Source organism: Misgurnus anguillicaudatus, chromosome 10, assembly GCF_027580225.2.
Source record: "Misgurnus anguillicaudatus chromosome 10, ASM2758022v2, whole genome shotgun sequence".
Taxonomy (NCBI): Eukaryota; Metazoa; Chordata; class Actinopteri; order Cypriniformes; family Cobitidae; genus Misgurnus; species Misgurnus anguillicaudatus.
Window position 1 is genome coordinate 37,115,835 of NC_073346.2, and position 16,736 is coordinate 37,132,570.

A 16,736-nucleotide genomic window follows, 5' to 3' on the forward strand; every position below is an offset into this window, starting at 1 on the left:
GTTTTTATCGAATTAATTAAATTAAAAATGTAACTTGCATTACTTTTTTAAAAAAGTAACTCAAATATTAATGTGTAGGCTACATTTAAAAAGTAATGCGTTACTTTACTCGTTACTTCAGAAAAGTAATATTATTACGTAATGCACGTTACTTGTAATGCGTTACCCCCAACACTGGCTATAGCTATCGGTAGCATTCTCATTCTGATTTTAGCTTTGCAATTGCTGACATGCACATTACAAATGTTTGAGCTAAAATGTGCTAAATCCAATCTGTAAAACAGTAACCAAATAGGCTATTATAATGACATTGGCTTGTAAACGTGAGCTACGCGATCTTTTGGCGTTTGAAAAAAATGAAACTATATTCATATGACATGCTGGAAGGCACTCCACGGACTTTGTGACCTAAAGAGTTGACGCATATGAGTAGGCTAGCCTATCACAAATAAGACAACGTAAGTCCGATCTAGAGATAAAATGAATCTGAAACAAGCACAATAACAACTTAGTTTTAGGTACAAAACGTTTATATCTTGCTCCTGCCAATCGACTGTCATGAACAGTTTATCTCCAACCTTAATTAAACACACCTGAAGCAACCAATTAACATCTTCAGCATTGCTTGGTCTATGCGCTTTTCCTGATCAGACATTGTTTTCTGTTCGCTTGCAATTTATTTATTCAGTGGATGACTTCTTTTCCTTTGCCACAGTGCTGCGGCGCTTGTGGCCTCTAGGGGCGCTAGACATGAAAAATACATGTCTAGCGCCCCTAGTGGCCAAAACGTTCGCGGTGTGCCTTTAAGACAAGGATGTACCTACCTTCACAAACATGTTCACATCACGTTACCATTACAATACTTTGTAGTGGTAGGAGATTCCTGGCAGAAATAATAATGTTTTTGCTTTATCTCCCCCAAAAAGTTATTTTACTTGCACTTTATCTACGTACACTCTGTATGCCATTTTAACATATTTTTTCGTGTTATCTCCTGGACAGCGGGCATATGGGCGACAAAATTACGTCCAGCATTACTTTCTGACAGAGGACCCCAGTTAGCCCTGGGTACATCTAAGTTTGTGGCTTTTAATGAGGCAAAAATTAATGAGTTGTTTACTTTAAAATAACTTACTTGCTTGAGATTCTCCAAAACCTTATAAAAGTTGAATCACGCAAGGCAAAAAAGGCTTTTGCTGCTTGCAATACATTATTATTTCTCTGCGACACAAACATTAATGTACAGATATCTGCAGTCTAAATGGAAAGAGAGGCCATAAAGAAGAAAAAAATCAAATGTTAATTACGCTCGCTGCCAGCTCACAATGTTTTTCTTTATAGATCACACTGGAATATTGGTTATGGGTGATGAAAAGCAGCTCTTTATATTCCATTAATGAACAACAGAAATGTGTGAAAAGCTCTCACAAATAAAAGCCTAGTATGATGGTATCTCAGTTTTCAATGCTTGAAAAGTCCATTTTCAAAGGCTGTGTACCTTTGTACCGGATGAAAAGCTTATTTCTCTAAATCCATACATACCACAAGAATTTGCATTTTAATTTACAGGGCAGTGTGAACAAAATTGTACCTACTGTTTGAAATTCGTCAACATCAATGTTAAAGTGGTGCTAAGGTGCATTAAAGGGATAGTTCACCCAAATATGAAAATTAGGTAATTATTTACTCACACTTAAGTTGTTTCAAACATGTATACATTTCTTTGTTTAAACACAAAGGAAGATTTTTTGAGCAATATTTGAAGAGTAAACGCGATAAACGCCATTTTAAACAAATAAGTTACCACCAAAATTAGTATTGTATCAAGTCGGTATTAAAAAGTCAATTCTTCATTTTACGCAAATCCGATATCCGCCATGTTATTCTGTCATCTTTTCTCTCTATCTTTCCAAACCGTGACAAACGGCAGTCCTTCTCTGCAGAATGCAATAAATCCGCTCAACCAATCACAGCGCACCATTCCACACATTGTAAACAATAATGGCAGCGCTTTGAATACACACAGAATCCTAGTTTTCCTCATTTATTTTGTACTTCGTGATCAACGAACAAACAAAAACAAAATAATGCTTTTGATGGCATTGATAAACCTGTGGTGGTTTTCTGTGGCGGGGAAAAACGTAAGCCTTTAACATCTAATAATTTATGTGAGAGGCACTCGGGTGAAGGAAAAATGCCAGCTGTTGCTTGTTCTCACACGACAGCATCAAGCTTCTGTCATGCTAACACATTGACCCCAGAGGATTTTATGAAAAACTTTCCACACTGAAAAAAAATATTAATTGAATTTAATCAATTTTTTTAAGGTAAGTGGTTGCAATCAATTTATTTAAGCTACATTTAAACAACAAAGATTAGTAAAGCAGGGCTTGACATTAACTTTTTGAGCAACTTGTCCTTCGGACAAGAAAATTTGTGTTTCACTTGTCCATGCACAAAAGTCACTTGTCCGGGTAAAGATTTATAATATAATGTATTTTTTGTGTTTTGCTAATCAGTGGCGGAGCCAGCGATTTCTCATAGGGGTGGGCAGGCAGGGGCCAGCAGTTTCTCTGGTGGCACATAAAATCTCTATCATCCATCCTTAAAATACTTTTAAGGATTATAGGTGTGTTAATAAGAATAATGTATAACATACAATTGCTACAATACTTGAATTTTAATTAAAATGAATTGAGATTAACATAAAATTTATAGTCATAATTCAACCTCATGTTTTTTAAAACTATTTAATCAAATAAAACTTTTGAAATTTACTTTGAAACCATGTATATCTCCCATTGCTGAAAATACTATAGAGACCAGAAAATCATGTGAATTTTGTAGGCCACTGAAATGTATTTTACTAAGATTCATTTGGTTGCTTCTTGCTTCTCTTTCTGAAGAATGATGCTATATCCGCTGCCTTTCTCTTCATTTTTCCCACATTTCAATGATTGTAGAAAAGTGTCACCTTCAATAAATGGACTAATCCGGTCACCCCTGTTATTAAGTGCGAAATGGACTGTTCCAAAACTTACCGCTAGAGAGTCTGCGCAGTGTCGGAGAATAGAGCAGGTGAATGATAACAGGAAAGGCGATCGGCTTAATAGTGTAAATAGTTATAGTTTATATAAGCAGGATTGATTAAAATCAAAGGAGGTTTTGTGGACTGTGCGTGTGCGTGCATTATACTAACCACACATCTATGCACATTTAATAAAGTCAACGATTTGAATACTTTGAGTGAGATATACTTGTTCTAACCGGACAAACTGTAGCCTTCAACCAAACCCGGACTAGCAATTAAAGCAAAATAATAGAAGATTTTTTAATGATTGTCTGACATAAAAACACTAAAGCAAAACATTACCATGTTTTAAAACTTATTAGAATAAATGTATCTAGATTATCTGTTATATATAAAATCAATCTTAAACCTAGCATTTACCCTGTAATGTTTGTGGGATTTTTAATGTACAGTGACGAACTCTGTCAGATTCAAATCGCTGTCGCGCAGCACGCACACACACACATGTTCGGCGATAAGGTTTAATGCGCGCACAGCTTGTTTAGTAACAATAACAGTAACATGTAAACGTGTGTGTCGGTGTGCCGCGCTCTCTGTTCAATATTCCGCTCGGTGTTTGCGCTGCTTGTTCTGATCTGTCGTTAACGGCACATAACGTTAAGTAACATTGATTGAAATTTAACTTGTCCAGTCGGACAACTAATTTTCTCTTACACTTGTCCTACAAAAAATCCACTTGTCCCGGACAAGCGGACAAGCCTTAATGTCGAGCCCTGTAAAGTAAAATAAAATATAAAACTTTTGTTTAAATGTAGCTTAAATAAATTGATTGCAAACACTATACTTAAAAAAATTGATTAAATTCAATGAATCATTTTTCAGTGCATTATTTTACTTTAAGTAAACAAAAATTGAGCAGGACCAAAACATTTGACAGCTTATCGCTGTCAAAAAAGTTCAGCGACGACGTCCCAAGGAAGACAGCAGCAATGAGAGTGTTCTTTAAGGACAAGTTCGGTATTTTACACTTAAAACCCTATTTTCAGATTGTTTATGATAAAAAAGAACGGTTTTGATTGAAATTTTCGACATATGCGGCGGCCCCGAGAATTTTCGGGTGTTTGTTGTTTCACCTCCCACCTCTATAATGGCTGTATAGGTGCACAAGAACAATCCTTCCTAAAATGCATTAAACTTTCGTTGACAAAGACGTGAAACTCACCGAGTGGTCAGGGGTGTTCATTGATATGCTCACACAAAAATCGCTGCAAAAGATGCTTTCCAACAGATGTTTTAGCATTCGTTGTAAACTTGTGCACCTTTTCCAAACGCCTCACACCCGTATATTCTTCCGCTGAGAGCTTGAATAATAGACACTCCAGCCCAGTTTGCCATTTGCCAATTGCAAGAATATAAACAAAGTTCCCGGCGCGGTGTAATACCATACCTCACAGCACATCTAATACAAGTCAATGGAGTTGGACAAAACTACGATAAAACCTGTTGGAATGCGTATTTTGCAGCGATTTTTGTGTGAGCATATTAGTGAACACCCCTGACCACTCTGTGAGTTTCACGTCTTTTTAAACGAAAGTTTAATGCATTTTAGGAAGGATTGTTCCTGTGCACCTATAGAGCCATTACAGAGGTGGGAGGTGATACAAGAAACACCCGAAAAATTCTCGGGCCAGCATCACATGTCAAAATTTCAGTCAAAACCGTTCTGTTTCATCATAAACAATCTGAAGGCTTAAAGTGTAAAATACCGAACTTGTTCTTTAAATCTTCCACCTTCTTCAAAATGCTGATGCTGTGCCTTTAAGACTTAAAATACAAATTTCTTATAATCTAATGATGAAATTAACTAATTCCCCACCAGCCTTTTTTTAAAAGTTGCCCGCGGGCATTTTTTGTGATTTTCACAAAAGTTTCCCAAAAAGCCTTCCAGAAAAATTTTCATCTATAAATATATAAACATACAAATTTATCAAATAAAAGAACAGACGCTCTGCTTTCAAACAAACAAAGGGGGGGAAAACTTTTCTTCCTATCTTCATTTGTTCTGTTTTTATAACCTCTTAAATATGGGTAGGTTTCTTCAAAAATAACACATTTTGAGCAAAAACCAAAAAAAATTGCATTTTTGTAAACAACTTTTGTTAGAGATCAGATTCAGAACGATTATCAAAACATACACAGCGTTTAAAATTTATTACATTCGTTTTTGCTTCAGTTTTTTATAAATTGGGTAAGAACGCCATCTAGGATAATAGCAAAATTACAAATTACCGTAAAAATCAGAAAAGCGTCATTGGCAGGGAAATGTTTTCTCTTAATTGACGAGATAACTCGTCAATGGCGGGGAAACAGTTAAGAGGTTAAAAAAAAAGTTTAATTTCAATTATTGATTTCAATCTTTGACATGCTCTTACTAATTTTAAAGATATCAAGTTTTTTTTACATTGTATAAATTACAAAAAAGGCTTTATCTCGGAATTTACAGGCAGGGTCACACTTTATATTCTTTTTACAGTTTCTTTTGAGTGCATTTTAATTGACAGAGAGTACAGAGAGGACAGGAAAATACAGGGTGGAGAGAGGGGAACGGGACCGGCAAAGGACGCCAAGACGGCACTTGAACTCAGGATGTTGAAAGCGTGTCTGTGCTATTTGTCGGAGCACTGCCCACTACACCAGCGCCTCTTACAAACTCCATGCTTTTTATCATACTTTATATTATTATAGAAATAATTATTTCACTTCCTCCTCATTGCTTCACATGATTGGACAGACCAACTTTCCAAACACCAATTAGAAGTAACTGGCGTGGATAGTAAATGTTGGTGGTCAAATATTATTATTTCAAGTCTTTCAGATCATATATACACAATATCAAGATAGAGATAATCTATTCAAGACATTCAAGAGGTTTTTCGTTCTGAAATCTCCAGCATGTTTGCACCTTATAATGAACTTTTATAATAAAAGATCAAGGACAATTCCTTAAAAATCAAATCTACTATCCAAACTAACTCACGCAGGCACAGAGGAAGCTCTCCACTCCAGGAGCCGTTGGCAACACACGTAAGGACAGCAGGGAAGGAAAGTTCATAACCCGTCTGACAGCGGTAGCTCACGCTGACGCCCCATTCGAACACAGAGCCCTCCACGTCACCACTGGAGATACTGGGAGGGGGACCACACGTCACCGCTCGGCAGGGGGGAGAAAAGTGAAGAGAGGAACACCGGGATTAATTCACTGCGAATTAACTCCACCAGCTTATACTACAGCATCATTTATTGACAAACACAAGTCTGCACTGTTTTAACAGTTTCAGCATACAATTCACTAATGTTGAATTATGGCACAAACAGAGCCACAAAAATGGCAAACATATACATCATAACATACACACATTTAGGATTATTAATTGATTAAAATGTAAACATAACCCAAAACAAAAAACGAGACCTTTGTGTTGCTAACACATTAATCTATCAACATCTTAATAAAATAGTTTCTCAATTATGCATATAAAAAATCTTTCCTCTCATCTGCAATACTATTAAGCCATCAAACACCCATTATATTTGGGTCAATTAAGTACAGTTAACTTCATTTAAAAGCAACTTTAATACTCTCCTGTAAAAAAAATCACAAATTAGGCATCTGTGGTGAGTTGCACCAACTGGACGTACATCCATCCAGGTGTAAAACTAGTATGGACATAAAATGCACCTTAATCCCTGTGTTAAATTTATACCCGTTGCACCCTGCATTAAATGTATACCTGTTGTACCAACTAGGCGTAGTGAATGTGAAAAATCTCAACAAGTTAAACAAACTAATAACCTAAAATGATGAGACTTTGGGCCCTATCTTGCACCCAGCGCAATTGACTTTGTCAGTGACGCATGTATCATTTCATATTTTGCACCGGCGCACAGCGGGTTTTTCCCTCCACAGACGCACGTCGGCAAAATAGGGAATGAACTTGCGCTCCCTGGGCGGTTCAGTGCAAAAAAGGAGGCGTGCTCCGGCGCAAACCATCTCTTATGCTATTTTGCAGTTTCAAAAAACAATTGCGCTACTAACCAAAAAAAAACTAGTCTAAAGTCAGTGGCGCGTTGCGCGTGGTTCATTATGCTATTTTAAGGGCGCATGCTTGACCGTGCACAACGCGCATTGCTTATCTAATCTACACAGATGCAACAGTTATTTTTGCAAATCATAAATTGTTACAATAAAAAATATTGATACATGAGATAAGGGAAATCATTGTGGTGAGCATTGTGGTGATAGTTTTTATTTATTTTGTGTGGCAGCGTTAAACAATTATCATGCAAATAACGATTCAAATATTTTCATTTTGTTGTGTGGCTGTATTACGTTTATTTTATCTAAATAATAATTAAAATGTTTTCATAAGAAACCTTCATGTATGTGAACTTGATTTGTAAGTGTACTCTGGGGGTGGACCTTGCTAGCGTTTCTTGTGTCCGATTTCAAAGCCCCCAAACCCTTTCAGCGGTGAGGGTGGACGCAGCGATGTCCTCCTGTGTGCCCGGCGTGCCCGATTTATGCTGGCAAGCTTGGGATCCCCTCGTCTCCTGACATCATTGTAGTGCTTGGTGCAGCTGATGAGACAATTGCGGCTATTTCCTCTCACGCCTGTTTAACCGACGTTGATTTGGGCGGGTTTGTCCTATCCCCATACAAAACAACTTCTCTGTCTTTGACTGCTCTTACAAGAACGTCGGTCTCCTCGCCTGTGAACCGCTCCTGGTGTGCGCCTGGTAAATCAGTCATAATAATAGCAACCCGCCATGGAACTTGCGCCCTTGCGTTTAAAGGGAATGTTGGATAGCGTTCTGATTGGTTTATTTGACGTTACGCCCAAACCACACCTATGAATAATGAACCTACTTCAGACCAACCCCTTATTGATTTGCGCCCGGCGCAAGACTTATTTCTCCCGCCGGGAAAATAGCAACAGCGCCCAAGATCCGCCCACAAAGTCACTTGCGCTTTGCGCTTCGGACTTGCGTTTCAGATCGTTAAAATAGGGCCCTATGTCTCACCTAATACAGGCTACACAATTATCAGTATTTTATGCTTGAAAAAGTAATGAGAGACCGCACCAATCCTTTACATATACATTATTTATTCAAACACCTTCAAAATTACTAACATCATTACAGTTTATTCGCTATAGTTTAAATGTATCTTGATAATGTCAAATAACTTTGATAGAAAGGTTTAGGTTAGATTAAGTTGAATAGCAGCTGTTAAATTTAGGTACAGTACACAATTAGATGATACCAATTTAGACCAACCAGTTACCAAGAAATGTTTAGTTTTGTTCAGTCTGTGGTGTTAAAAGGTCTTATTAGCAATTACAGAACAATTTTAAAAATGTTGCAAAACATGGTCGAAATAATTTTCAGTCCCAAATATCAATTTAACTGGTAGTCCCCTGTATGAAGAATTTTGGGTATAATATGTTACTGTTTACTTTATTTTGCTTTCCTCAATTACACTACCTTAATGTTTTTCACCCAGTAGTAAAAAAAAATATTTTTTTGTTAGACTGTATATGTTTTGAGAGAAATCTTTTATTTTGCCACAGTTACATGAAACAGGTGTGAAAGGAGTGTCATCAACTGTTATCTTCTAACAAATGTCCTGGTTTGGGTATTTTTTATATTTGGATATTTAAATATATTAAAACATCAATAAACTTGTTAAAAAGTCCTATAAATTTCATCGTTTTATTTTGCAATTTTTTTTGCTGACCATTTTTCATCTGGAGGCAGTAAAGGTAAGTTTACCATGGTAACATGAATGGGTCTCTGCTATCATTGCGGCAGAATGAGTCTTCGGAGACACGCATAGCTGGACTTAGTTGTAGTTTCAGATGGTGTAACAGCCAGGGGCGGAGTGGGACCAAAAAATCTACCGGGAAATTTCGTATACCACCGGCCCTCCGTGATAAAAAAAAATGTTTCGTAGCCTATTTGTAGTAAAACTAGGGTAGGCTAATACAAATCGTAATCAATTTGCCAAAAAAATAAACGTTTTCATAATAATAATAAAATCATTAAATCATGGCTAATTTTCCTAAATGAGTAACTATACAAAATGATACCTGGTTGAAAGACGGAGATGCGCACCTCAATCAGCTATTACATAACAGAGTGAGACCAGAGATGAATGTGCTCATAAACGGAGTAATATGGAATATTTTGTGCATCTTTGAATAACTGTAAGAATATTTCCTTTAAATATAATTTTTGTCATATAAAATTTTGAGAGATAGCCTAATAATGTTTTTTCCACGGTTATTGCTTATTTGTTTTAACGTGTTTGGCGCATTTACCTCAGAGTTTATTTCAGTAATATTGCTTTTTTCCCTCTAATAATAATACAATTTACATGCCAATCCTGCTTCCTTGTCTTTTTATTAATTTCATTATGCTGTAATGTTAATTTATATGTGGATATGAGACGTTCATTGCCGTTATATAATCTCGTCTAATATTAAAATCATATCTGGAATAATGTGTGCGTCTTTGAATAACTAAGAATACAGTTCATTTGAAAATAATTTTTGTCAAAGTTTTGAGAAATAATAATGTTGTGAGGATATTTATATATTCAAGTTGAATATTCTCGTCTATCAATATGGAAATATAATAGAAATCTAATAGTAGGAAATATAAAATGTGATACTGCAAAGTTACCCTTCTAAATTTTATTTATGATATATAGCCATATGGAGATAAACCTTTGCAAAAGTACTGACCACCAGGCTAGAGATTTTAAACATCCTTAATCCACACTTTCTATCAAATAGTCTCCGCTTGATGGATCAATCCGACCGCATATATGTACTGCAATAAACAGGCATTCGGCAACGTGGCTTTTCACATCAAAGGCCGACAGGCTATGCAATTTGGAGAGGGGCCGTTCAATAATCCCCCTATATTTTTTTAAATCCTAAACATGGTTGGACCTGCCTAACAGGTTGAGCACTTTTATATAGCCTACTGTGTTGAGCAAAGAGGCTGCACAGTTTGCCCAGCGGGAAGCGGCCGCACATCAATGTATAACTATTATCAGACCGGCCCTCGCAGCCTCAAAACACTACCGGCCCACCGGGAAATGTCCCGACTCTCCCGATGGCCACTCCGCTACTGGTAACAGCAGTCAATTTTATTAATAGTCTGGATGTATTTAAAGGGACAGTTCAGCCAAAAATAAAAACGACCCCATAGAGAAAACACATATTTATTAAGAGTTTTGTTCCAAAACAAAATACATCCATTTTGACTACTTTGGGTAAAAATGTGTTTTCTATACCAAAAAAGTGACAAAATGACACATAGCATATTTAGGTTATAATAACATAAAAATGTTTTTTTAATAATTTAAATAATAATTTGATTTTCAAAGATTTACTATAAAAAATTATTATATCTTCTGCAAAAAGTTATCAATCTATTGAATCAAAATATAAATGTGTATTCATCTTTACCATGTTATATTCATTTAGTTGAAAAACAAAACAAACATTAATGGAATTAATCAAAACACTTTGCCATATTAAGAACACTGTCATTGCTGCTGTCATCCTTGGGACGTCGTCACTAAACTTTTTTGACAGCGATCAGCTGTTTTGGTCCTGCTCGATTTTTGTTGACTTCGAGAAAAATAATGGAAAGTTTTTCATAAGGGGTCAATGTGTTAGAATAACAAGGAAGAGAAACACAATCAGAGTTATAGAAAATATCCTTGCTGTTCCAAGCTTTATAATCGTAGTAAACGGTGCTTTTGATTTGAAGCCCCAAAAAAGCCACAGAGGTAATCCACACGCCTCCAGGGGGTGTTAAATAACTAAATAAATAACTAAAATAACTAGCTTCCTAATCACTGACCTGCGTTACAAGAATGCAGTGGCGGTTCTACACGGAGGCCAAGGGTGGCCCGTGCCTCTGTAGACATGTCCCTGGCCACCCCTGTTGCCACCCCGTGCTGACCAAATAAAAAAGTATACATTTATTTAAATTTTACACGCGAGCGCCAAAGCGGAACTAATACGACGCAACGTTCTACAAGGGCAAATTAGAGCGGCTCTCCCAATCACTGCGGGTGATGCTGGGCGAATTTGTTCCCATCGCCCCATGTTGAGAATGTGTATGCAGGTTTGGGCACTGGTAAGGACTCTAGCTGACTTGACATTGGGACACTGTTCACTTTTTCTCCTGTGACGTGGCTGCTTAAGCGGCGGTGATCATTCACAGCTGTTACTCATCAACAACCGGTAAAACCAACATCTCGCTAACTTTTTAAAGTTTACACATTGTAAAAAGCGCTGTAATTATGCTCTTACATATACGTGCATACAATTGGAGGAATTTAATTAAATGTTACATATAAAAATGTTCACAATTTAAAATAAATATTATTTTAAATACTGATTAGATGTGTGTTTATATGTAAACTAAAACAAACGTTTGTCTTTATAAAAGTTTGCATTTCATAAAGTTTATTGAGTAGGCTCGCATGATTTTCGGTTGGGGGGCTTTAGAAAAGAGCCAAGCTCCCCTTTTGCACCTGCACTCACTCTTGTATTAAATAGATATTTATATGATTGTAGAGTAAAATAAAGTTTACGGGGCAGTTTCCCGGAAAGGATAGACTAGTCCTAGACTAAAATAAATGTAAGAGCTGTCCAAACTGAAAACAACTTGCAATGCCATATCTTAAAATACACCAGTGCCTTTTGTTTTGCTTCAAAATGCACACAAGTAATGTATTTAGTAAGGCATGTTTGTTAAAACTAGTTATATTTCCTAATTAAACTATAAGGCCTAGTCCTGTCTTAAACTAATTCCTGTAACCACCCCTATTATCTTTAAATATAATTTCTGGCCATTTTTTATGTGCCCCTCTGGTAAAACACTAGCCCCTCCTTGGCCCCCCTAGTGAAATTTGTCTAGAACCGCCACTGCAAGAATGCATTTTTATTGTTGGATGTAACATCTCACCTCATCTTCCTCATCTTGTACGCAACGTCATACGCTGGAAACACACTCTCTCGTGAATGGCTTTCGGTCATTATCATAAGCTGGTTATTTTACTTTAAGTTTAAAATATTTACATTTTTCTCACAAAAACACATCGATTGCCCTCAGAAGGCATTTATGAAACCCCTGGAGCCATGTGGATTACTTCTGTGAAGGATGGATTTTTGGGATTCAAATCAGAAGCACCATTTACTACCATTACAAAACTCGGAACAGCCGTGATGTTTTCTAATATAACCCCGATTGTGTTTGTCTGAAAAAAGATACTCATATACATCAAGGGTGGCTTGAGTAAAATCACAAGACTTAATTTTAAGTCCGGCTGGTGCAACCCTTATGACTTATTTACACATATGAATATTCGTCAGGCTCCTGAGAGCATCTGACCTTACCCACTGCTATACGTTGCTGATAAAAGTGCCTCACATGTTTGTAAATCCTCCAAATCCAACATTAATTGTCATTTACACGCCAAGTGTGGCGTCACAGGCGTGTTTGTGTGAAAAACATGAAAATTTAATAAAGGGTTCAGACCCTAAATACCAGAAGGAAAGAGCTTTTCTATACAGCATCAGAGGTAACTGAAATACTGATCTGTATTTTCAAACGCTACTGCCCTCAGGCCAGTCTTTAACATTTCGTAGACAACCCTGAAAGGCCGTTTCTGAAGAAATCAAGGTGTTTTTCAAGTATTTTCACTGTCGTGTTCCACTTAAACATTATGAATTACAGCACAGACATCATATTTCATACCTCACATCACTGATATAATCTCCAGCCGTGTCGAGTGCTATTTACAGTATAGCGCCATTGAAATCCAGACTTTAACAGCACTCCCTCCTTTCACGTGTTAAGAGGTTTGAAAGAGACTACAGTTGTTAAACAACCTGTTCTGTGAAATGTGTGTGGGCATCACCCCAGGGTTGCCATCCGTCTCCTTTTCAACTGCTAGACTGCTTTCACCGCGCCAACTGTTGCATCATTTCGACTTGGACAGGCGGGGAGAACTTGTGTGGTTTTGTAATCTAGAACGCATTATACATTTATTTAAAAACTCTGCGTTGGCGAATGCAACAGAAGACTGTAAATGTCTGTGGGGCCAATCAAAAGATGTTTTAAATTGCAAATCGCAAATTAAAAAAAGGTTTGGGGGAGCAGATGGAAAACATGTCCACTGAAATTTTGACAGAGTTGGAAAGCGAACGTTGGGGAGCAGCTGGGTTTTGGGCGGTGTAAGAATAAACGATGAGACGTTTTGGAAAGCAAACGCTCCTATGAAACTCAGGAGCTTAAAAAAAGCCTTTAGTAAAAAACTGATCTGCACGTCTCTTACGTGATCAAGAAGTGTTGACAAACTCCTAAGAGCTGCTCGTAGTTTTGAAGATGATGTGTAAAGGGAGGACAGAATATCCACCCGCAGAACACCGCACAGGATTTAAGCCCTGGACTTATAGTGCCGATACTTCAGTAAATATCAGACGCAGGGTGCGATCCGCGCCATGACTCCAATGCCCAGACCAGCTGTCCGACCCAGTCAAACTCAAAGGCAGAGAGATAAAGTGAACGTTGCAGGGTTCAACCGAAAGTTTATCCAACCTTTACGATAACCCGGATGATTAAATGCTTTCATGCATATACGATCCATGATGATGAATAATGTAGTGAATGTTCAAGGTGTGTGAAGACTGCTGCCAGCGTGCATGATGATGATGATGATGATGATGCTACACTAGAGAATTTAATTTTGTGAACTTATAGCTCAAGGCTTTGGTTTAATGAGAGATGCTTGATAACAAGGTTATGAAATCATAAGCGTAGTCTCTCAGAAAGGTGTTGAACATTTAATCATTTAATCAAACATTTTTTGAGTGGCAGCAAAGTCAGCCAATCAGTAATGAGATTGCAAGTTAAGCCAGTAGGGGGAGCCAAATAGGTGCAAAACCACTTGTTTAAAATCCCCCACCCTAATAGAGCTATCTGAGAGAGTTTTTTAGGAAGCTTCTAAGGCATTACAGACCCCCCCAAAAAATTTTTTGTCTATATGTCACATCACAGAACAAGGATAAATAGTTCAATCATTCTATGTCACCTTTAAAGACAGGGTAGGTGATTTTTTAAAGCAGTTTTTGTTAAGTATCTTCACATCCTGAAAGCAATTAGATTTGTTGTTTTTGCAATTGTATAGTGATCATTAGGGATGTACCCGAAACTGAATACGTTATTCGGTAGGGCACGAATTATGGCTTCAAAACACATTCTTTAGAATAACAGAAAAAATATTCGGCCAGACACAATCACGTTATGCTGGAACAGCCCTAATTTAAAAACCACTTAAAGCACGAATAATGTGTGTGTGAAGTGAATGAGTGTAATCTATAGAAATGAATGGCATTTTCTGTGCGTCTCTTATTTAGAAATCCAAGTTTTTTTATTAATTTAATTTAAAAAATTTAATAACGCTGCTAATATCAAACTTTTTTAACCCAACTGTTAAAAAAATGACCCTTTTCGTTTTATTTCATTTTATTTAATTACACAAGACCAGAAAAGCTTGATACAATGCTGCACTCTAATAATAAAATATTCGTTAATAATTACAGACTCCGGTAACAGATGATCTTTTAATAACTTCAAGTTGAATCAAGCTTTATTGTCAATCTAGGTGAATATAAAATAAATAAGTAAATAGATAAAAATATGAAAATGTAACATTTTAAAAGCCAAATTAAACTGAAGATTACCATTACATGAATTGCAACTAAGATAAAAATAAAGTAAATAAATAACAACTAAAACATTTGAATTAAATGTTTCTAATTACCTCATTATGTTGGTTGTTTTGAACTAATGGTCAAAACTGATTTTTAAATAATAGAGCATACTGTTATTTGAAATTTTAAACAAATACCTGATTATTTATTTATTTAGATGAAGATTAATAAGAACTTTTTTAAAACATTTTGTTATGTTTGTGCAAACTGTATTGACATAGATAATAATGAGCTCAGCAAGCTTGTTGTAATGCTTATTATGCTTTCGTGAATTCTTGTCAAAACAAATGTTTTGCTTCAACTTCAGCAGCAAATAGGTCACTATAAATTGTTAAATTGGCCAAACTGGTAAGTGATTTGACATCCTTACCACAATAGCTGGACATGATTTTCATAATTTCATTCACTGAGACCCTGTCGTAGATCCCCCCACCCCTCATTTTCAAAAAACAGATCTAGATGAATCACAACTGCGAATTTCACCGCATGGTTGCATCCCTGAAATATATACCGTATTTTCCGGACTATAAGTCTCGCTTTTTCATAGGTCCTGCGACTTCTAGTTAGGTGCGACTTGTATGTCAAAATGAATTCATATAAACCAAGAGAGACCATCACCGTCTACAGCCGCAAGAGTCCGCTCTATACTGCTCCTGTATTTATGTAATTCAATGGATTCAGTGATGTCGAATGACATCAGGAGCTTGGTGAACTTGATTTGGCTTGTGGTGTTAATTTAGCTTATTCAGATTCCCAGATATGTTCTGTATGCTATTGTGTTAGCTGAATAAATGTTAATGTTACATTAACATGTACTGACACCTGTTCAGCCTGCTGTCCTGTGTCTCATTGTTTAGTTGAATAACTTGCCTTTCAAGATTAAATGTCTGTTCTTGGGTTTGAATTTTGTGAAATAATTTTCTAAATAAACACGACATATAGTCCAAACTCATTTTTGACTGATGCGACTTATACTCCGTTGTGATTTATAGTTCGGAAAATACATTATATCTTCGTGCAAGCCAAGAATATATGTGTGGAGGTTTGGTCCAAAAGTTATAAACATCCAAAATAGACAAAACAGCAGCGGTTACCAAACTGGTGCGATGCGGGTATGCAAACTTTAAATTAAAACAACTCAGAAATTTGACAAAAACTGTCAATGTGAGTATAAAAATCAACTGACCCAATTACAGACCCAATGGCACTATGTGTTTGGGACAGAAGTGCTTGTTTATCCAACCAATGGCCAAAAAATCCCTTTGCTAACCTCATGGAGATAATATTTTAAAGCTTCAAAAAACTTCACCTGTAAATATATCCAGCAGGTGTGGACTCAACAGGCAGTGTACGCAGGTGCTTTTGCTCAGCATGTGTTTCACGTAGAAAGAGCCGTCTCTTAAAGCGAGTCCCTAAGGCCAAACGCATCTCCGTGCACATGACAGACGCACTGCATCACCAGCGCTCATCTGCACGGCTGACCCCGAGGTGAACAGCAGTCTTGCCACTATAAACTGTTCTCCCTGAAACTACACCTTTCTTCTTTTTTAAAGTGTTTTGACAAGACTTTCACATCCTTTTCCAACTAACCATCAGCCTTTTCCCACAGTAACCACTTACAGATGTTGTTTATGGTTCTGACAGAATATTTACCCATTTTGCAGTGGAAACTCTGTACGCGGCAACTAATTAAATAACAGTGTTTGATTTCCACGCACATGCTGTCCATTTACAACAATAAAAATAATTTTCAGAAATGTTATGTGATTGCTTAGGTTGTTCTTTTAAACTGTTTGTTTTTAACGAATGAAATATAAAAACGAAGAGATAAAGGGTAGAAGAAT

The 16,736-nt window shown here is 36.7% G+C and overlaps 1 protein-coding gene across 6 annotated transcripts in view; it reads right to left on the bottom strand.

The window, feature by feature from the left end:
- csmd3a (CUB and Sushi multiple domains 3a) overlaps positions 1-16,736 on the bottom strand; it is a 489,960-nt gene that overhangs the window by 48,763 nt on the left and 424,461 nt on the right. For all 6 annotated transcript variants that reach the window (XM_055211335.2, XM_055211334.2, XM_055211332.2 and 3 more), the window contains one exon: positions 6,069-6,242. In XM_055211335.2, the coding sequence (XP_055067310.2) occupies positions 6,069-6,242 (174 nt within the window). The remainder of the gene's footprint in view (positions 1-6,068; positions 6,243-16,736) is intronic.